The 22,029-nt window shown below is 39.1% G+C and overlaps 1 protein-coding gene across 2 annotated transcripts in view; it reads left to right on the top strand.

The window, feature by feature from the left end:
• Nucleotides 1-22,029, top strand: part of PRKAR2B (protein kinase cAMP-dependent type II regulatory subunit beta) — an 83,224-nt gene that overhangs the window by 22,474 nt on the left and 38,721 nt on the right. For both annotated transcript variants that reach the window (XM_082763330.1, XM_082763329.1), the window contains one exon: nucleotides 5,838-5,873. In XM_082763330.1, coding sequence (XP_082619456.1) covers nucleotides 5,838-5,873 — 36 coding nt within the window. The remainder of the gene's footprint in view (nucleotides 1-5,837; nucleotides 5,874-22,029) is intronic.

Genomic DNA, 22,029 nt, shown 5'->3' with positions numbered 1-22,029 from the left:
GCCCTTGTGGTTGTGGATGATCTGTGCCCTTGCTATTCATGCTTTCACAGCCAGCTCCATGCTGAGCTGGAGAAAAAAAGAGCTGTGTTGCCTCGTAGCTGCACAGGGACAATGCAGGTGCCATGATGTGCTTGCAGTACTCAACATACTCCACCAGCACCTCATCAGAGCTCGTTTTGGGAGGCCTGCTGAATTACCTAGGGCTCAGCACCAGCTGTGTTGAACCTACAGCAGTGCTGGAAGAGGAAGACTTGGCCATGCTGAGCCTGGCTGCAGGGACAAAGCGGGCGAGAGCACTCAAGGTGGTAGGGTGGCAGCATACGTCCCGCCTGCCTTGAGATTTCATGAGGTCTTATTAATGTACATGTGCGTTAGCATCACTGTGTTATCTTATGGACATCTCAAGCTGGAAGTGCTCTGAAATAATTTGACTGGAATATCTAGAAATTAAGTGATGGAGAGAAATAGGAGTGGCTCCAAATTATTTCCATTATTGTTATCCATGGTGTCCCAGTCTGTCATTGTTCTGCGTGATAGAGAGTTACTGTATTTCATTCATTTGGGCTGTAAAAACCAAAGTCTCACTAAAGCACATATATTAGAAAGGCATGCAGTCTACACATACTTGATTTTTTTTCTTGCTCTAATTAGTTCATTCTAATTAATAAAATGTTTATGGAAGAAGACCAGCTAATCTTTACTTGCATAATTAGGAATGTGATTACAACAGGCATAATTCAAAGTATTTGTGAAAGTTGCTGGGCATCTGAGAAATGGTTGAGCTTGGAACTGAAAAGGTAGAGCCTGAAGTGTGTGTAAGGCTTATTAGTTGAAATTTGGCCTGGGATTTTGGGAAATGTAGCAAAACGTAAGTAAAACAGGAATAACTCATTGAAATTGGGTTGCCCAGGGAGGTGGTGGAGTCACCGTCCATGGGGGTGTTCAAGGAAAGGTTGGACGTGGTGCTTAGGGGCATGGGTTAGTGGGTGACATTGGCGGTAGGGTGATGGTTGGACCAGATGATCTTGGAGGGCTTTCTAACCTTAATGATTCTATGAAATCACTGGAGTTGGACTGTACAAAACAATGTGATGTGTTGAGAGCAGGTTCTCAAACTCTTGAAGTCTGGGCTATGTTTGACCCACTGACCTCAGTGACATCTCTGAGTTTTAAGTGTTTTACCTTCAAGAGGATAGAAAAAATGTATGATTTGGTTATGACTTTTGTTTCATCACCTCACCCAGGTCACATCTGTGCCTCTCACACAGGGATGACAAGTTATGGTGCAGATACTTCTGTTTCTAACTACCTTTTAATATATATTAGCAATACTCATGTTTTGTAAATATAGCTGGCTTTTGGGGCTATGGCCTGCCAAATTTGAGGGCTTTAGGTAATGGCTGAATTTATTTATTTATTTTTTCCCTATGAAGATATTACAGGAGCTAATTGAAAGCGAGGCTGGTGGAAAGTGTTCTAATTTTCACTAACACCAAAGGTTAGCCGCTAATCTCCTGTCAGCCCTCATCACTCAGAGCAGTCGTTTTTGCTTTGTTTTGCTGGAAAAGAGCACAGCCGGGCACTGCACAGACATGGCCTGGGGAGGCTCCCGTGGCCTCCACCGCCAGAGCAGTCTGCAGGGAGCCAGGCGGGCTGGGGTTCTGTGGCACAACCCATGTTGGGTGTTTGTCCTTGTTGGCAGAAGGCATGGCCTGCAGGGCACGCTGGCAGGCTGCTCGAGCACGTCCCTAGCAGGCACTGCATAGCCTCTTGTTAAATCCCCAGCTGATAGTCCAGACCCTGGCTTCTAAGGAAGGCTGCATGTCTGGTGGCCGCGATGTGTTCAGCTTCTTATTCCAGGTGACACTCGTGGCACATCCACGACAGTTTCTGAAGCGAACTTGACTTTGAAGGCTTAAATTGTGAGCCTGGAAAAAGGGACAGCTCAGTGCTATCAGAACGAGTTAACTGCAGGACGGACACCCAGCTAGGGGCACCAAGCTTCGTCCTGGTGCTCTGCGAACAGCCCCATCGAGCCCCAGCTCTGTCTCCTCTGCCTGCAGAATTAAGCTGCTTCTATTGTCTATCTCACCGGGCTGCTGTGATGAATGCTTAACGCTCTTAAAGAATAATATGAATAGTAAAACACACAATGGGGAAAAGAGCGATGGTTAGACAGGTTTTGAGTGATGGAAATATTTTTAGTGCACGCTTCGTGTGAGATGAAGTTTTCATGGTGTAGATTCAAAGTAAATATATTAAAGCGCCTTAGCTTCTTTTGATCATTTATCAATTATTTCTGTTTATGTAGTTGATTTTGTATTGCCAAAAACTGTAATTTTTGTACAGCAATCCAAACCAGGATTGGCAAACGTGAATTTCAGTTACCAGCAGGTAACATCTTGGATGATGTTACACTCTCATTGTGTGGCACTAACAGCAAAACTGCTGTAGTATGTCACCTAAGAACTGATAACTGAGACAATTTAGTCAAAGCTCTGTCAGGAAAAAGATCTCTGACACTTTTTTTTTTTTTCTTTTTTTTTTTTCATTTTCCTCTATGAAAGTTTGTAAAGGATTGTAGTTGAGACAAAGTAGAATATGAAGAGTCACATCCAATATTGGAGGGACATTATGTATGTAAATAAGTTCATCCATGCACAGAAATGCACTCCTCAGTCATGGTGCAGCACTCTCTCTTAGTCAAGTAAAAGATCAAATGTCTCTGGACATGTTCTGAATTTATTTGCATGCCAGTTTACCCTTTATTGAGAAAAACTCCTAGATTTTGCAACTGTGAGGTTTTGCAGTCCATGTTTTTTTGTTCATTTTACATTTTGTACAAGGCAGTGGCAGGGGCATGCAACCATAAGTTACTGTAAGCAGGGTTTTTCCTTCCAGTCAGTTGTTTATTGAGTCATTCTGAGCAACCAACTCCCAGAACAAGGTCACTGTAACCTTTAAGGTAAAGTATATTTTCACTATAGCATTAATTTCAATGGCTTTGTAGGTATTGCCTCCAGTCTGTTCCTTTCCCGAGTTTAGCTTCGCTGGAATATTTTGCTGCTGTGCACCAGCTATGTTGCAAGCAGGGTACTGCCAGGGATGGGGTAGCCACTGACAGTTTTTCCTGCTATTCTCATGGGACAGCTAGCAGTCCTGAGGGTATCCTGCAAAGCCCAATAGTCAGGTTGCTGAAGTCCTAAGAAGCCACCCACGGATGGGTTGTGGAATATTTCTGCTATTGATTTGTCAGTTGGCTTTCTGAGCCAAGGCTTCCAGCTCCTGACACATCAGAAAGATAATTCAAGACTGTTTTTTTTATGTCTGCAGCAAAATGCTTGTTAATCTATCTTTTGCCCACCTTGTTCTGTTTATCCTGCCAGCCATTGTACCATCTGGTTGCTCACACATCTACTTTGTAGTGAAAATATCAGCTAAATTTCTTCAGACTGATGATTTTCTGAGACCTCCTGGAAAGCTTATGTCTCCATCTTTCTGGGCAGCAAAAGTACATGTATATTGCAATTTGCTGTGCAAGAAACAGAGAGGAGTTCAATGGGGTAAACAGCAAAGAGCTGTGGGCACTGCTTCTGATGCTCCCAGTAACATATTTGGATGACCCTCATGAAATCCCAGTCTGGGGAGAAAGGCTTTGTCTGCTTGCTGTTCAGACATTGAATATTCAAAAATAGTTGCTTAGCAGGATCCTGAGATTCTGGTTAATAAAAATAAATACATAAATAAATAATCTTGCTCTTCTTTTTCCCCCCTCCTAACTGAACAAATTCTAAAATTTATTGTAAAAGAAATTGTAAAGCTCCTTGCAGCCAAAGAAAAGAGTGATTTTAAATGTTTATGTGGCTGGAAGTAGCTGAAATAGGAATTGTTCCTTTGACAGTCCCAGTAGCTTGTTTCAAACAGGAGTAATCTCCAAAGTGTGTGAGTTTTGTGTTAGGTGTTATTTTTTTTTAAGTTGAATTATTTGATGTGTTGGTAAAATGTGCTGAGGTGGCTGTCGGGAGGAGTTAAAGCTTTATATCCACAGATGATGTGTGGAACTGACAGCCAAACCAAAATACCCTCCCTGAGTTTGGGGAAAGCTTTTTAATGGGAGCAGCACACAATTTTACATTTTTTTTGGTGGGAATATGTCGGATTCCAACTGTGTTCTTTTATATAAGCACATCTGCTGAGAACTGCTGCTCATGTACCAGTGTCCTGAAATGAATTTGGCCTGTAACCCTAGAGACAAAATGAACCGTATTCTTTTTGCAGATTGAGGAATTAAATGGCTCCCTCTGTTGCAAAACAGTAGTTGCATAAAATCTGATGTTTTCTCCAGTAGAAGATGTCTAAATACCTTGTTTTTTTTTTTTTTTTATTTTAAAAAAGAAAAAAAAAATTGGGGGAAGTTGGAAATTGAGGTTAAAAATAACCTTGCTGGTTACGTTAATCCCTTGTTTACTTATATATGTGTTAGGGGTTTGTGATAGCTTCTTCACAGGAGGTTTCCTTGCTCCTGAATAGCACTTCGAACCATTGCAGTTAGGTTTCCCAGTGTATTTCTTGCCACTTGGACCTGTCACTGCAGTATGTGCTTGCACAAACCATTTGCGGCTGTGGCTCAGAATTTGTATCTTTGCTCTGGTTTCTCCTGCCCAAAGGAATAAAAAGACACTTTGCATCTCAGGCTGTTGCTCTCTCCTGTTTTCTCAGCATTTTTCTTCCTTTATTTTAGCTTAGACATTTGGGAAAGGCTGTATAACTCCCATGTAAAATTAATAGAGATGAAATAAAGAAGTTCAATATTTTTCATTTTTCAGTTCCACATAAGCATTCAGAGCAATTTTTTAAAGTTGAATATTAATAAGCACTGTAAGGGCATACATTTTTAATGTAGCTGTTGCCCATGTTCGAAATTAGGTCATTCAGATCTTTTTTTACTCTTTATTGCAGCTCTCTTTATCACATGCAAGTAGAGTTCAAGACCAGTGTTTTATACTAATTATAAGCAGACCGAGGGTTGTATTTGGAAGGCAAAACATACGAAGCTTCATCGTTTTCTCTCTGGTAGCCCTTGAAGAAAGGCAAAACTCAGAGCTGTGTGCTCTAAGATGTATTTTGTGATCTCTCCCAGTTGGAAACAAGATAGGAATCTGATTCCAAATGTTTGCAGCAAGTATTTGGAGATGTTCCAAGATGGTGCTATAAAACAATAATTTTCATTGTAAAACAGATTTATTTTTTTTCTGAGGGGTTGGGGGAGGAGGTGGCTGGTGGGGGTGGTTAGGGCTGGCATCGTTGATTTACCCAAAGAGTTTTAAAGTTTACTCAGTGCAGAAGTTCGTCTTTCACATAGCAGTGTAAATTAGTTTTTCTTAATGTGTAGGAGTATCTTTGTTGCCAGATTTCCTATAGGTATATTTGTAGAAATAAAATTGGCTTTTATGTCTTTTTAGTCCATGTCTGCATCATTGTTTACAAGATGCCAATTTCTGTGCTCTCAATAAATAATGGAAATGCAGAACTAAATATTTCACAGCCAGTCATGAACAACAATAAGTGCTTGCATACAGTATCTTATAAGAAGATGAAAATGGTCTTGAAGGCTTGCTGGTTACTTGCTACCATATCGCTTGAAAACCTGCTTAAAGGTTTAAGTGTGTATGAAGTTAATGTGGATTTCTATAAATTCAAAAAATTGTTTAACAGTTATTTGTTAATCACAAATAACAAAGTTGTCGCACTTTGAATAAAGTCTAACATTGTTATGTGTGAATTCCATTAGATTACTACAAAAAAAAGTCTAATTGAAATCTCATGTTTTCTTTCAGCTCCAGTGATAAATCGATTCACAAGACGGGCATCAGGTAAGTTGGAAAAATTGCATGTTTCATTGGTCTACATAATAAGTGAAACAAAATGCCGATTGTAATTGTCATGTAAAATATAATGACATTAATCAGGTTTCTTCAAAAATTTTGATTTGCCTCAAATTCACTTTCTGGTTTACTGAAAAATGTAGCCAATCCAATCATAGAGCTTGCTTGAAGCCGCCTTCTTGGTGTGAAATTTATGAAAATTGTATGCTTTTCCTTTTTCCTTCAATATAATTTCCTTCAAAATAATTTTATGGCTAACAAGACTGAACTTTGAAAGCATGAACTGATTGTAATCTGGTAGTGTTGTCTTGCTTACTTAGACAATCTGAAACAGCAATTTGGTGGTCATCTGTGCATGAGAAAATGTACAGCCAAATCTGTATTTTTTATTTATTTATTTTTTTCCAAAGCTGAGCAGGTTGGTGTACATGGTGCATTGTTCTTTTATGGAGAGCTGTCAGACTAGGTCCTAAAAGCAGTACTGCCACAGTGGTGCTGTGCTGTGCTGTAAGGGTATGCCTGCCTAGCTTGGCGTTTTGTCTGTTCTGCAAATTAATTTGGCTAGTGCCAGCTCAGAGGACCATTTACTTTCACCTAGTGGATGCTACAACATGTAACAAGCCCTTCCAAATTATATATCATTAAAAATTAATGTTCTTGGCTTTGTTGTCTCCCTACAATATAGCCGTGAGGTCTCATATTTTTGAGCTCGCTCTACTGAAGCGTGATGCCTGGACCTTAATTCTTATTTGCTTGTGAAGTCCTGTGAATGTGAAAGTGGGGCGTAGAAGCCACCACTCAATGTCATGAGACTCGTGACAGACTTGTAAGAGTCAGCAGACCAGGAGATGTGATCTGTTCCTGTTCAACTCGGTATGTTAAGCGTACAATCTAACTGTAAAGCCCTTTCTGTTTTCAGCTGCAGGTCACTGTGAGTAAATGTAATCAACTTTGTGTTTCACAATCCAGAAAGTCAAGCCAGACTTCTAACATTTCTTCTTGCAGTGTCAGTCAGACAGTTCCTTCTTTGTCAATATAAAAATACCGAGTTGCTAAGGATAACTATGGAACTGTATAGAAAAATGGAGGCTTACATTTGCAGGATTGGTGCATAGTGTATGGAGCACACAGTAAGAGAGAGTAATTCATTCCGAATGTACTCATGCTAACAGTTTTAAGGATTGATAATACTTCATAAGGTACTGCGGCATGAAACAAAAGGAATGATTGGTAAATAGCACTCAGTAACAATGAGCAGGGCTTTATGCAAATTGCACGTTTTAAGCATGGTCTTGCTGTGAGTGATTGATAGCTGACTTTAATGAATTCAGTCTTTGTAACAGATGTGTGATAAGCTTTTGCATTTCAGTAGGAGACTTGGTTTGAAAAGCTAATATGTGCTTGCAAAAAATTGTTATTCTAAATGTATTTTAAAACTAAAAATGTGTGAGAATTCTGATTTTTTTTGCACACTTACTCAGAAAACATATAAGTAACTTCTTTTGGCAATTAGTATTTAATGTGTATTGATCTTTTTGTGGAGAGATAAAGGAGAGTTATCTTATTCAGAATAATAGGTCAAACTGTATTAGATGGTCCAGATGTAAATCATGTGAGTCAGCTTCAAGTTGCATCAAGGTAATACTGCAGTCTATTATATGTACTGTTTTATTAAGTCTCTGGCAGCTTTAATTGTCAAAATAATTATTTTTCAAAGAGGAAAGCCCATGGGAAGTGATAGCTCTTACTTTTTTTTTTTTTAAATACTAAACGACTACCAGAGAGATATGGTATATTTAAGATAAAATAGAAAATGTGAAACAAACTATGCTGATAACACACATATTTTAAACAAATTTTGCCACAATCATAGTCACAATCGTATTTTTATATAGTTACCTTTTTTAGTTGGATGACTGTTGGGATACATTAAAATAGTCAAGATTACTTTGCAAATAGAAAACCCAGATAGTATTTATGTTTTGATGCTTTGTAGCTCAATAGCATTCTATAATCTAAGTTGATTCTCATACTTAGGAAATGAGAGGCTGACCCAATGAAAAGTAGAGTTTTTCCTCAAATATGCATGTCTCTTAATTTTAGGCTTTTTGGCTAGGAGCTATTTGGAAATTTGAAATGTGCAAGCTTGTTGATTCTGGAGTGTCTTTGAAGACTTGCTTCTGATGAACATTTCTCCAAATTAATTACAAGTAGTTGGAGAGCTAGCTGTAGCATGTGGTGTTGTTTTGTCTGATCTAGTGGTATCATAGACTGATTCTGAGAGTGACTTTTAGGGTCCCTGCCTTTGTAATACCTCTGTCCATAGGCTGTCTCTCCTTCCTCTGCACAGATCTAGGAGTTGTGCTGCCTGAGGGTGCATTGATTAAATGAAAGTAGAAACACGGCTGTTCTTGGTGTGTTGATATTCATTCGACCTCCAGCTGACCAACACTGTGGGTCCCAAATAACCATATCCACAACAGTGGCAGCAGTGGCTGCATTTAAACAGGGATGGAGAAAGAGTTGAGCTGCCACTACTGGCAGCAGCCACACTGACACCAGGTGAGGATAAACACCCAGAGATACCTGCAGCAAAGACTCCTAGACTGCTCTGCTAAAAGCTGCTTTTCAAGCTCTTGCAATGATAAGCAAGGAGAAAAGCCAGATGACACAGATTTCTTCACCAAGAACAGTACAGTATTCTGTACAGTGGGTGTCTTAATTTTGATGTTTCTGCTATTCCTTGGATAATCCCTACTATTGGACTTGGTAGCATAAGATATGGTTATTTTTCCGAACAGCCAGAAATTAAGCAGCCGGAGATTAATTGCTGAAGCACCTGCTGAAAACAGTATAGTAAAGCATTCATTATTTAACAGCTGTTCCTGTTAACATGCTGTGAGTGTACTGATGTACTGTCATTGGTATATGGAAGATAAAGGAATAAGTAAGCTAGGATCAATTAATTGTTCTTGAATTTAATTTCTCCAAAATTGAGCTCCATAATTTAGCATGCCTCTTCAGTGTGTTTTGCATATGTGTTTGCATATATACAATGTGTCTCCTATACATAAAATACTCATGTATGTGTACCATAGTGCTGATGACATAGCTACTTACAGGCTGGTTAATAATGCACCCCATTGTTTTAGATTATGCACAAAGAATAATAGCATGGTCTTAAGTAGGTAAGTTTAGCAAGGAGATGAGATTAATGATACATTCTGTAGCTAGAATGAACAATGAGACAGACACATTAGTTAATTTTTCTTTTAAAATCTGGTGGGACTGAGTTGAAGAGACGGGAGGAAAAAATGTTGAGGTGATCGGTGGGCTTGGAATGAGAAGAAAGGAACATGGAGTTAGTAGAGGCAGCATGAAGTGGAAGAAAAAGCTGAATGTTCATGAGGTGAAAAACAATGTGGAAATTTCTGAACGAGCAGAGGTAGCCAAGAGGTGCAATTTCTGAATACAGACACTTTCCATCTATGGATTAGATTAGTTTTCATCCACCCATCGGAGTATAAGATACTTAGGGTTGGAAAGCTAATGAGGTTCTTTATGCTAGCAGAGGCACTGGGTTTGTGCTTGTCAGCATCTTGACAGACAGATAAATTCATTCATTAAATACTGGCAGGAGTTGAGAATAATGCAGCAAAACCAGTATGGATTTGCTGTAGGCTGAGCTTAAATTTATAGATAGCAATACCATTTACTAAGGCTGTTTATTCCCATTTACTAATATTATTATACAAATGCATAGTATCATTTTAATTAAGAAATAGGTAAGTCTACAAATATATTAACTTCAGTTTTGTGTCTGCTTTAGCTTCTGAAAAACTGAAGAGAACCTAAACAAAGCTGCCATGAGTTAGCCTGCTTAAACTAAGAAGAACTGGAAGGTAGGCTCCAGGGCATCCGTGGAGCATCAACAACAGAGGAAACCTCCCCATCGCTCTCCCCTGAACAATGGCTAACTTCAAAATGCCATTTTAGCCCTGTGGAATGGAAATTAACGATGTTTTAAGTATTGTTCTCTCAACCAAGCTGGAAGGAGAAGTAGTTTATTGATTTATTTATACCAGCTTCTCCACAAAGCTCTAAACCAAAATTACTTAAATATAGTCATCAATGCAGAACCTGTCTGGAGAAACTGCCCTAGGTATAGCTGGAGTAAATTTGTTATCAAGCAAATAACACTGTCATGGAGGAGGAGAAGAAGAAGACAAACAAAAAACAAAAGAGAAGGGAGCAGAGAAGGTAAAAACTTTCAGGCGCATTCCCCATAGATGTCAGCAAAGACCTCTCCAAAGAAAAGACAGAAGCAGCTAAATAAATTGAGGCTGATGTCCTATACTTCCTGGGTCGGTCATCAGCCTGGGAGGCAGGAAGGAGAGAAAGAGAGAATAAAATCACAGAACTGTAGGGGTTGGAAGGGACCTCCAAAGATCATCGGGTCCAACCCCCTGCCAAAGCAGGTTCCTCAGAGCAGGCTGCCCAGGTAGGCGTCCAGACGGGCCTTGAATATCTCCAGAGAAGGAGACTCCACAACCTCCTTAGGCAGCCTGTTTCAATGCTCTGTCACTCTCACATGTGAAGAAGTTCTTTTGCATGTCAGTGAGGAACTTCCTGGGCTCCATTTTGTGGCCATTGCCCCTTGTCCTGTCCCCACAAAACACTGATAAGAGGTTGGCTACATCCTTCTGTCCCCCACCCCTAAGATATTTATATACACTGAGGAGATCTCCTCTCAGTCTTCTCTTCTCCAGGCTGAACAGACCCAGGTCTCTCAGCCTTTCCTCATAGGGGAGATGCTCCAGACCCCGTATCATCTTTGTGGCCCTCTGCTGGCCTCTTTCCAGGAGATCCCTGACTTTCTTGTACCGGGGAGCCCAGAACTGGACACAGTACTCCAGGTGAGGCCTGACCAGGGCAGAGTAGAGGGGGAGGATCACCTCCCTTGACCTGCTGGCCACGCTCCTTTTAATACACGCCAGGATCCCATTAGCCCTCTTGGCCACCAGGGCACAGTCCTGGCTCATGGTCAACCTGTCGTCCACCAGGACCCCCAGGTCCTTCTCAGAGCTCCTCTCCAGCAGGTCATCCCCCAGCCTGTAAAATCTCACATGGCACTAGAGATCTCTGTGCAACAAATAACATTTTAGTTTTGACTTTCGGAAACTTTCATGTATTTATTTTTACTTCATGGTAGTTGAAACTGGGAAGCATTTTTTGCCTTTCCATGCACTCCTAGGAACTGCCACTTGTAAGCACACGGCTGACTAACCGAAGATGAAAGGCTGAGAAAGAAGGAAGCATTTTTTTACGCCTTTTTAAAAGGGTGTGTTTAATTCATTTAGCAAGCACTCTAATTCTAGATATTTTGGTATGGAAGGCAAATTGCTTTTGTACCATGGTGATTTCTAACAAAGTCTGTGCTGTGTTTAGTGGCCTTTTTATTTATTTATTTATTTGTTCGGATACTCCTACAGCACACAACTTTCTCTAAGATTCAAAACTCATTTTATTTGACTTTACAAACATTAACCTTACAAAACCTTACAATGGTTTGAAAAGAAAGGAGCAGATGCAACGTTCTCGTAGTTCTTAGTTCTCTGATATGTCCCAAAGCTGTGGTAATGGAACTGTAAGTGTGTACCAGTAATTTACTTGAATTTGTGTGGCAAGTTATTTTAGTTGATTTCTGCTCAGGCCTGGCAATTATTTAAACGCTTTCCAGAAAAAGTTTCTGCAGATCAGAAATATTTTCTAGCAACCTCAGTAGGTAGAAAATGCTCAAAAGGAAGCCGATGAAACTGCTTCAGTTCTTTTAGAGTTTTTCAGAAATAAGAAAAAATTTTAATGAGAACATACTGATTAATTACTGAGCCCCTCAAGCTAGCTCTTTCCACTGCACTGCTGCATACACACGCCCACACACAGACATGGTGAAATGCTTCACAAACCAGCTAGTTGCAGTGAGTACTTCATAGCACCACCATTTATAATCATGATGTGGCGGTGTGTGCGGTGCCAGGTCACCTGTCAGATCTCCTAGCCAGTAGCTGCCAGCGATGAGCAGGACGGTGTCACCAGATCACAGAGCAGATGCATGCATACCATGTCACACATGGGTCACGTTACATGATTTCTCCCTGTCGTATGACCAAAATGCAGCCCTTCCTGTCCATCGTTCATGGGTTGCCCGCATCCTCATCACGCGCCTGCAGAGAGGGGTGTTCTCAGCTGCTACGGGCTGACGCACAGGACTCACGCCTCTGCGTGTCATATGATAGAAGCCTGCATTTCAGCACACATTCAGATAGGAGGAGGAAGGTTTTGCACAGCCCTCATAAAAGATAAAATCCGGGAGCAGGTTTGCCAGAACAATTTAATTTCTCCTTTATCTCATTTTACATCTTTGCATAAGGTGCTATTGGGAAGAAAGTGACAAGATAAAAGTTTGGGGCCTCATTATTCTGAGCAGATCTGCGGACTCTGGATTAGTCATGCCCACAGCAGCATTTACATAGATTGCTGCTAGTTTTCAGCTGAATGATTTCTACAGAGAATGTGACAACCTACTTAGGGAACACAGAGGAATTTTACTGAATTTAGACCATGTGAGGCTTATTAGTGAAGGAATGGTTAATTGCTTTCTGCAATTATAATCTTGAGAGAACATAGGTGATACTAAATTCAATCGTTAAATATAAACTAGCATTTAGGAAGAGCAAATTGATACTGTTAGCCAAGAATAGAATATGCCTCTAGGAAAGAATCTAAAGTTCTGAACTTAAAAACCAGATTTTCCATTTGTAATCTCAATCTTCTTGAATCATATTGAGGTTGTGTTAAGGAGATCATCACCCACTGTCCTGTGGCATGTTAGAAATGTCAGAGAAAGAATGCTAACTGGAGTGAAATGATATTCCCTTTTATAAGATAAGGCAGAGGTTGGAGTTGTACCAAAAATGGTGGTTAGGAATGCAGTAATTGTAACCCACCTTTAAATGCTCAGCTAAGGGAAAGGGCTGTTGTGGAAGCACGTCAAGTCATAGCAATGGAAGAAGAATTAAGAACTTTATCGATGGACTTCTTCGAGCCTGGTGCAGGTGCCTGCTGAAAGCACAGGTGTTACCCTCAAGAGCGAAGAGCTGATTTGGGTGGCCTGTCTCACACACTGTGTTCTGTGAAATGTTAAGATAGCTGTCTCCCACTCAGTCCATAAAGAAGATCCAACTCCCTTGTTTAGTTTCTCTTATGTGCCTTGTTTGCTGGGCACTTCACAAGTTACTGCAGCAAATGAAACGCTTGCAGCAGCAAGAGTTCAATTTGCTCTGCTGTCTGGACTCTTCTAATAAATTCTAGGAATTTGAGAAAAGTTCCTGTAGAAACACAGTGTATTAACACAGGCGTGGAGAGCATCCACATTTAGTCCCAAATGCTGCCTGTTGTTTTCATTCAGAAAATCTAATGAATTAAGATAATGAAGTTAAACTTAGAACACTTGTTCCTGACCTGTTGTTACCTTGAGATTTGTTCCTTTTGGTTCTGATTTTAGGAAGAGCTTGAGTGCTCGGAAGGTTGTCTGTCTTCTTCATGCAGTTATTTTAGCTGCTCTAATGAAAGATCCTCCCTGCAAAACCTTATCCTCTCTAGATCATTGCATCAGTGCTTTTACTCTTCCATACTACAGCATATAGTTGGACGGTGATGTTCTTTCTCAGAAGAAAAACAACTTGATGTAGTGGGTGGCATCCATGCCCTTGGCGGGGGGTTGGAACCAGGTGATCTCCAAGGTCCGTTCCAACCCAACCCATTCTATGAAAACAAAACTTAGGTTATCTGTGGAATTCTGGAACTTTTTTAACTTCTAAGTGGTTCACATTCAACAGTCATTAAGTTGTAGGTTTGTTTGTTTGTTCAAGATTCCTTTTATAAACCAGCGAAGTCTGGAACAGATCTGAGCAGGTTGTATCAGTGTTTCCTTGTATAGATCCTCAGCAGAAACTGAATACAAAATTTTCAGGGCCTATTGTAGCAGAGTTATGGGAATAGGCCAACAGTTGCAAATGAATGTAATGCTAGATTTTATGTGTGGTTATGCTTAGACTGGCTTGTCATAACACTTCAGGACTAAATAAAACCTGAAGAGATTTATTAGGTGCATGCTATAAGGCAGAGCTTGAATGGGGTGAAGGAAGGGTGGAGAAAAGACAAGAAAAGACTTAGATGATTTCTTCAGGTTTCATCCATATTTCTGTGACTGTTTAAATATCTTTGAGAGCACATTCTAGATTTCACTTTCTGTACATTATAATCAATCTATAGTAATTATTTTTAAATTGCGTGATTTGGTAAAGAAAGATAGTGACCTCTTTTGAATATTGGAGTGTTATAAATATGTTTTAATTTCAGGAATTACTGCATACACAACCACAAAGTGGTCATTTTTCCTGTTGTTTTCCTATTGTCTTTGGAAGATATTCTACATATAGTTTTGTATCAGTAGCATGAAGAACCATATTTTTTTTCTGCTTTTTGGGCTGATCTCGTTTCAGTTATAGGGAACGTAAACCAGAGGTTGCAGTTGAAATATGAATCAAATTCACCTTAATGGATTCCTGTCCAGGCCGTGTGATAAAGAGCTCAGATATTCCAGCCAGGTACGGAGCTGCTAGACCGACACACCTATTCCTTGAAACTAATCATATGTGTGTAACTAGTAAACAAGGTAGGGTAAGGCAAAGTGCCACAGCATAGCTTGTGTCTATATGCCGAAGCCATGCCATGTGAGCCTGCACTCCCCCTGCTTTCTGGCGTGCAATGTCTCTGTTGTCTCGTGTTCCACTTGACATGTGAAGCCCAGACAGAGGACCATTGAAGGAGCTAAATTTTTTTCCTCTTATTTTAGGCAGAACAGTATTTGACACACTTGTCCTTGGAATTTGTTAATACAATATCTAATCTTTCTTTTGTGACAAAACAAATGCAATATGGACAAAGAGGATATCCCCTTGTTATGTAACCAAGTAGAAGTGAATGAATTCCAGAGAAAACAGGTTTTCCAGACAAAACAGACTTCCTATCAAAATAAATACAGAAATGATGCCAAATGTTCATATTATTATTAATAAATATGGCTGTTAATTATCTGCAAGCAGTAGTTAGCAAATGTTGATGATTATTGAATAAAAATGTACTAAGATTTCTTAATGGATGCTCTCAGACAGTGGTGAATGCTGTAAACTAGTTGATATAAAACACAGATTTTTCTTTACTGTATTTTAAATTATCATTATAAGTAGTTTTTTCAGGTTAATCATTCTTCTCCTGCATCCAGTTATAATCTGACAGGCAGAAAATCCCTCCTGTGTCTGGCAGCCTGTAGGTCATACCATGTTTTCTGTTTTAACATGCTCCCAAGTTCACTTTCACCATTGATAATCTCAGCAATACCAATAACACACCAGAATCTAAACGTGAGCAGAAAAGCTAATAACCTTCTGGTGAATTTATCAGGTTGCTAATAACTCGTGATTTTTAAATAAACAATTGATATTTATTTGAATGAATGCACATCACTGAAACGAGTAGAAAGTATTTTTTTTAATGATTTTTTTGGACCAGACCTTTATAGATAGTCATTATTTAATCGTTCTGATTTTTAATTCTATAAAGTATTTCAGTATCTGTTTCTATGATAAACTCAGCTTTGCTTGCCTCGCTATTTTGTTCTTTAACATTTCCATTTAGATTGGAGCGGTATGCCAACGCCACTAGAGGTAATAGAGTATGAATTATAATATTTGGCTGTAATATCTGCCTGCCATCTGCTAAAGCAAATCCATTCCATCTCTGATTTTTGTGTGGTATAGCATATATCTTCTGGAGGATGAGAGATGAATAGGGCAAGGTATGTTTTACATATTAAGTTGTTCAAAATGAAATAACAGTACTTGTGGAACATGTTGCTTAGCACGTTTTCTGGTAGAACACCATAACGCAAATGGCTTGGCCTTTAACCTTTAAGTTTGGATTAATATTTGGCAGACACTGCTTCTTTTAAATGCTGTGGAGTCAACGAAAGGGGAAAATTAAATATCTTTGTATATAATGTGCATAAACTGGCAACATACAGCAGCCTGATGTCTTGCTTCCTAAATGTTCTGTGTCAGTTCCGCGTGTTTCATAGGAAGCACGATGTCTTGAACAGCATGGTGTATTTTTCAGTTATTTAAACAAAATGTCTTTTGTCAAAGCATGAGTCCAAAGCTTTCTCACCATCAGACACTCCCTACCTCCAGCTCCCACTTCCCCCAGCCACGTAATCCTGTTCTGCAGCGTCTTTGCTTCATACATCTTTATTATATATCTCTCAGACCTACTTCTCCAACCTTTTGTTTGGAGGAGGATGCAGACAAGTTTAAAGCCTGGGAGAAAATAGAGTTTAATGGATAAAGATAGCATCTCATGGTCCCACAAATGCCCCCCAAAGTAATTCATATTTCCGTGTAGAGCATCCATATAAATTTACCAGTTGAGCAGATTGGTAATGTCCCCGTAATGGTTTTGTTGTATCCACTTGATGCTTTGGCCTTATGAACGTTTTCTGACTTGGATGGAATTCCTGTAGGAGCTGGAGTCATTCACAAAAGAATTTAACCCATATTTATTAGCTTGCAATCGTCCTTCTTTCCTTAGCCATAGGCAAGGACCCTTTTGTCATTTCACATCTTGCGTTCTCTTCTAGATAGAGTGTGAAAAGTCTTGTCTTAAAAGCTTATTGAAGATCTAGTTTTTAAGCCTATGATATATTCTTTCAAGCGGAGTCACTATTACTATCATATATACAGTCTGTTAACACTTGCAGGTCGTCGCTCATTGCTCTTTGTGCATAAGGATTTATTTTATTTTACTGTTGTATACAGAAAGTAATGGAAACTGTTTTGTGACCATTAGATACAAATAGCTGGGGCAGAGCAAAGCATGAATAACTAGATTTTGTGCTTATCACAGTTGTGTTTTAGCAGCATGAAACTACAATGGAGCATTCCAAGGCATATTCCAGCAAGGGATGAAAGCCATCCTCCTGCATGGACCTTTTCTACTCCCAGTTGTGCCATATGATTATTTGCTTACCTGTTAAGGGGTTTCCTTAATAAATTTTGAACTCAGGATTTCTCACTCTGGTTCTGTGACTGTGTAAGGACAAGAAGAGTCCTGCTCCTTCCCCTGGGTGCTTGATCACGTTGCAAATGGACAATAATCTGCAGTGGGGTGTGTGTGCATAAACAGCGTATACATAGCTTTTAGTATAAGAAACATATGGAAATTATACAGGAACTGAACATGAATTTGAACATCTCAGTTTGTTTCAGAAATTTCTCTGAAGATTACAAATATTTTTCTTCTTTATTTATGTCTCACTCAGATTCCTTTTCTCCTTTAGAGGAAAATAAAAATAATAAAATTTTGCTGTATTAATGCAATGCACCTTAAGGTTTTGTTTTTGTTATGCTAATGATGTAGATCGATAACAAAAGAGAGAATAATTCCTATTCCTGTTCTGCTCACTGTTTTGAGCAAAAGTCAGCAAGGCCCTTTTCTGGTGCCTGACATCACTGTGAAGAATTATTAAGAGCATGCCAGAGTGAAATACTACCAGGTGCCACAATCCACTAGTGCAGAAAATTGTATGTATGTATTTGCTACATGTTTAAAATAGGAAACAGAATTTGATTTGAGAATAAAGAAGAATGAACTAATCAGAAGAATACATTTTAAGTGCAAATGATAAAGCCTTTTTACTTTAACTTTACTTTTCTTGTCACATGTCAGGGCATATAGAAGCGCACCTCTCCATGCACAATGAAATGTTGAAAATGTAGAGATTGTTTGAAATAATCAGTTACACAAGAAGGACCCCATCAGTCTCATCTCAAAGCTTAACTCAGCCTCTGAAACAATCTTTTACACTCAGTGTCAGCTAAACGCTGCCACAAAACTGGTAGTTCATACTCTTTCAGTTTCTGTGCATGCATTAAATGGAGAGTACATCTTCTAAGACAGAAATTCAACGCTTACTTGCCTGCCTTCATTTTTCCTGCCATCTCAGACTGTAGTTTGGAAATATAGCTTTGGGGTGAGCCAATATTGTCGCAGAAGAGTTCTCTGAGAGCTGCAGAGTTAAAACACTGAAAGGGAAGAGTCCTGAATCAAGACTTACTTTCTGTTCCATAGTATTCTTGCCAGGGGCAACAGGGAAAGACATCTTTCCACCTTTTTCTCCTGCTAGCATTGATCTGGGAATGATTTTCACACCAATTTTGGGTGGGTCTAGGGCAGCATACGCTTACTCTTCTCTTTTTGTCTATCCCATCATAGGAATGTACTTCAGTATTATGCAAAGATATTCATCTGCTGTCCTGTAGGATTTTTAGACACATCAAATAAAGTCAGTTCCATTTTCTCATGGTCATTATGGAGGAATGCTTCAGATGCAAAACAGATAAGAAAGGAGAGAAGAAATACTTTCACCTACTGCTCAGCATAATTACTTTGAAATAGGATCCTAATCTAAAAGATACTCATGTGCTCCCGATGTCAGTTTGTTGGTGAGTAGTTATAGGGTAAAATTTATATTTGACATCAGAATTGAGCAGTGCCTAAACACCCTGATATATATAGTTGCATTTTGATGAAGACCGTACATTTTGCTAATTAAATTTTCTACTTAAACAAGTCAAACCATGTGAGAAGGACAAGTAAGGAGTGCCTTATTCTTATTAGCCTTATTATTCTCATCTTATTAAGCCCCATATGTATTAATCAGCCGGTTTCTTGCATATATCATCCAAGAAACTGGTCTGCTGGAAGAATGAGGAAGAGTTAGTGGTACTTTTTCTATGGATCAATTCAAGAAATGCCAGCCACTTGTAAATGATAGGAAAATACACGGGAGAATACAAGAGGTTGTTGAACTGTAGTCAGTCACCTGTCACAGCAGCAAAGCAGAGACAGAGGAGTGATGTGGTGTGACAGTAGCTGATAAACCAGCCTAGTAAGGGACTGGAAGAGGAGAATAGGAAGCCTGCACTTGATGAAGTCAAAAAGAAAGGATTTAGGGGGGGGTTCAAATCCTTTGTGAAGCACCAGTACCAAGTGCACAGCAGCAGCTCTTGCTCAGCGAAGACATTCTCATTTCCTGCACTGGGCAAGTTGCTGTCTCTGTGGAGAACCTGGTCTCACAGGGAAGGGTAATTAAAACGCATCATGACATAAAAGCTGGGCTGCACAGTGCAGACAAAGCCTGCCTACTATTACAGAGTGATGTGCTGCAGTGTGGCAGAAGTGTTAACTCAGTTTATTGCTCTGCTAATACTGTGTTTTTGCTGATGCAGTTGTGCGGCTTGTGTTAGCCTCACTGCCAGCAGCCGTGACTCAGGATGCTGATTGCTTAAAACCTCGTGAACGCAGATTGGCTGTGAAAGAGTCAAGAAACTGTAGATTTGAGGTTGAAAATAACAGCAATAAAATCATTTTTACAGATGCTCTGGCCTCCACAAAGCTGGAACATTACTTCCCCCTTGCACAGAACAAAAAGCTGCCCTGACAAATTTACTCGAGAAGCAGTTAATCAAATTGATGAGTACGTTTAGCTGGTCTTGACACACTGAGATCATAAACAAATGTGTGTGTGACTGTACCACACATCTCTGGGAATTACATCTTGGGCTGTTTTGATACAATAGTGCAGATTTGTAAATGGTGTCTTGGGTAAGTAAAGAGTAAGAAATTAAATAATCTGCGTAGTTGTTCTTTAAAAGATTTTGAATGATGTGCCTTGAATGAGCTAGAAGAGTGGCCTCTCAGGGACAAGAAAAAAAAAATTTTTAAATCTCAGATTTGCAGAATGGTGGCCTTGTGCCCTTCTAGTGTAAGAGCTTGAACTGTGTATGTGGTGAGACGAGAGGCAGAAGCCCCACGGCAGTCTTAGAATGCTCCAGCGAGTGTCTGAATGGAGGAGAGCATCTGGAATAGAGGGAGCACTAACACACATGCACATGCATGCGCTCACACATGCAGCTTTTGGCATGTGTATGTTTCTCTTCTAACTGTGTAATAGTAAATTGTTCAGTATGTATGGGGTTGTGTGCTTTCATACATGGTGCACAACCTGATATTTTACATTCTAGGATTTTTAGTTATTTAAATCCAGTGAAATATCTATGGTGTGTTACCATTACCATAGAGAGTTACTTAAACATGGGGTATTTTGTCAAAAAAAGAAATTAATATGAAAAAATAATAGAAGCAATGCACTAAGTAATATTATTTGCTAATATATAAAGTGTCTTAAAAGCTGTACTACATTTTACCCTATGCTGTTGTTCTTTTATATATTCTTAATTAGTAAGTAGAATTACATGTTTTTGCTCAACACTTCTTGTAGAGCCCTAATTTTGTTGTTCTTAAAGTAATGCTCTGTATCATCTGCTGTGGCAGGTAGAAATTTACTGATTTTATTTTATTATTATTTTTAAATTCAGTTTCTATTCTTTGTTTTTCATCTTAATTTTATTTCACTCTGGAAGGACAGCCAAGGTTTTGGGGTGCTAATTGGCTTTGTTTCAAATCACATGAAACCTTGATATGTAGTGCACTGATGTTTATTTGAAGTGCTTGGTTTGAATTGCAGATTCTTCTAAAGCGAATGTACTCAGTTTTGTTTTCATAAAAATTGGGAGTTCACTGAATTTCAGAAATAATTTGCTTTATTCAACAACTCTTTAGCTAACTGGACTTCTATAATTGTAATTATAAAAAGTGCCAGTGATATCCATAATTCTAACATATCCATAAATTTCTGGCACATCATTTTTAGGATGTAATATTTTGCAGTTTGTCTCTGACCATAATGTAGTTCTTGTGTGATGTTTGAGCAAATCTCTTTCGGTATCAGTGACATTTTCAAGGCTGAAGCAAAATCAATTTCTGAGTAATGGGATTTTAGTTTAACAACCATACGTGTGACAAAATAGCTTTTCAAGTGTATGATTAGAAGTTCCCCATTAAAATCTAATTATTCAATGTAAAAAAAAAACCAACAACTTGTTTGCCAAAAGTTAGAACTGACTGATTTTGAGTTATATTTTCTATCATGAATTTATTAAACCTATATATTCAGAATTAGACCTTATTTTTAAAAAGTGCGAAATATCTCCCACCAGTTTCAATGAGAATGAATGTACTCAGTTGGATGGAGAGTGGTGGCACGTAGTTGTATTGTGCAAGAGAGGAAGGAAGTTCTCAGGTTTCTGTTCAGTACACACTTTTCATGAAGGACTCCTTAATCAGAGCACAATGTGAGTGATGGATCATTTTCAACGACACTATTTATATGAGCAATGGGAATTGTTTCTATTTATAGCCTGGTTGTGATCACATCTGACTACTGGATTTCTTAGTGCATTCATCATACAAGTGGTACCAGCAGGAGCTTTCCATTTACATCCCCAGGTTGCCATTTTTTAATGAGTACTCCTGTTTAATGAAACTTCTCCATTCTGATTCCTTGTCTCGATTTGATGACTGTGAAGTTAAAACTACTGCTGCCCTGGCTTCTGAGGACAAAACCAACATGCTTTAATGAGTAGGTTATGAAATAGCACATTGATGCAAGTGGGTAGAACACACGTAAGTGGCTTACCAGACAGGAGTATAATGTAACTCTGGGCTGTCTGGAGTAATGGAAGCTCTTTGTTCCAGCTATCTGCGATATAAATGTACATTTCTTTCTCTAATAAGTAAATGTTTAGCATCTGAAATTTATTTATTTATTTATTTATTTTTACCCATGGTTTTATTTTATGTTCTACACAAAATGAAGTGAGAGCAGCGTGGCTATTTGCTTCTTCATATTGTCCTATTTTTTTGGAGGAGCTGGCTAGTGAGTACTTACAGTTCCGTTTTCTCGTTGAGTCATTGGGCTTTAGTTGATGCAGCCACAGGACGTGTTTCAGGAACTGCATTCTGTTTCCCTTCACCTCTGGCATGGATTTGGGGAAATAAAAGTTAGAAATTTGCTTTGCTTTTTTTCCAGACACCTGTTTCGTTGCCTACAAGCAACATCCCTTTT

Source organism: Aythya marila (assembly GCF_965140915.1).
Source record: "Aythya marila genome assembly, chromosome: 1".
NCBI classification, from domain to species: domain Eukaryota; kingdom Metazoa; phylum Chordata; class Aves; order Anseriformes; family Anatidae; genus Aythya; species Aythya marila.
Note: the sequence above shows the minus strand (reverse complement) of the source record. Positions and strands in the feature narration are given on the sequence as shown.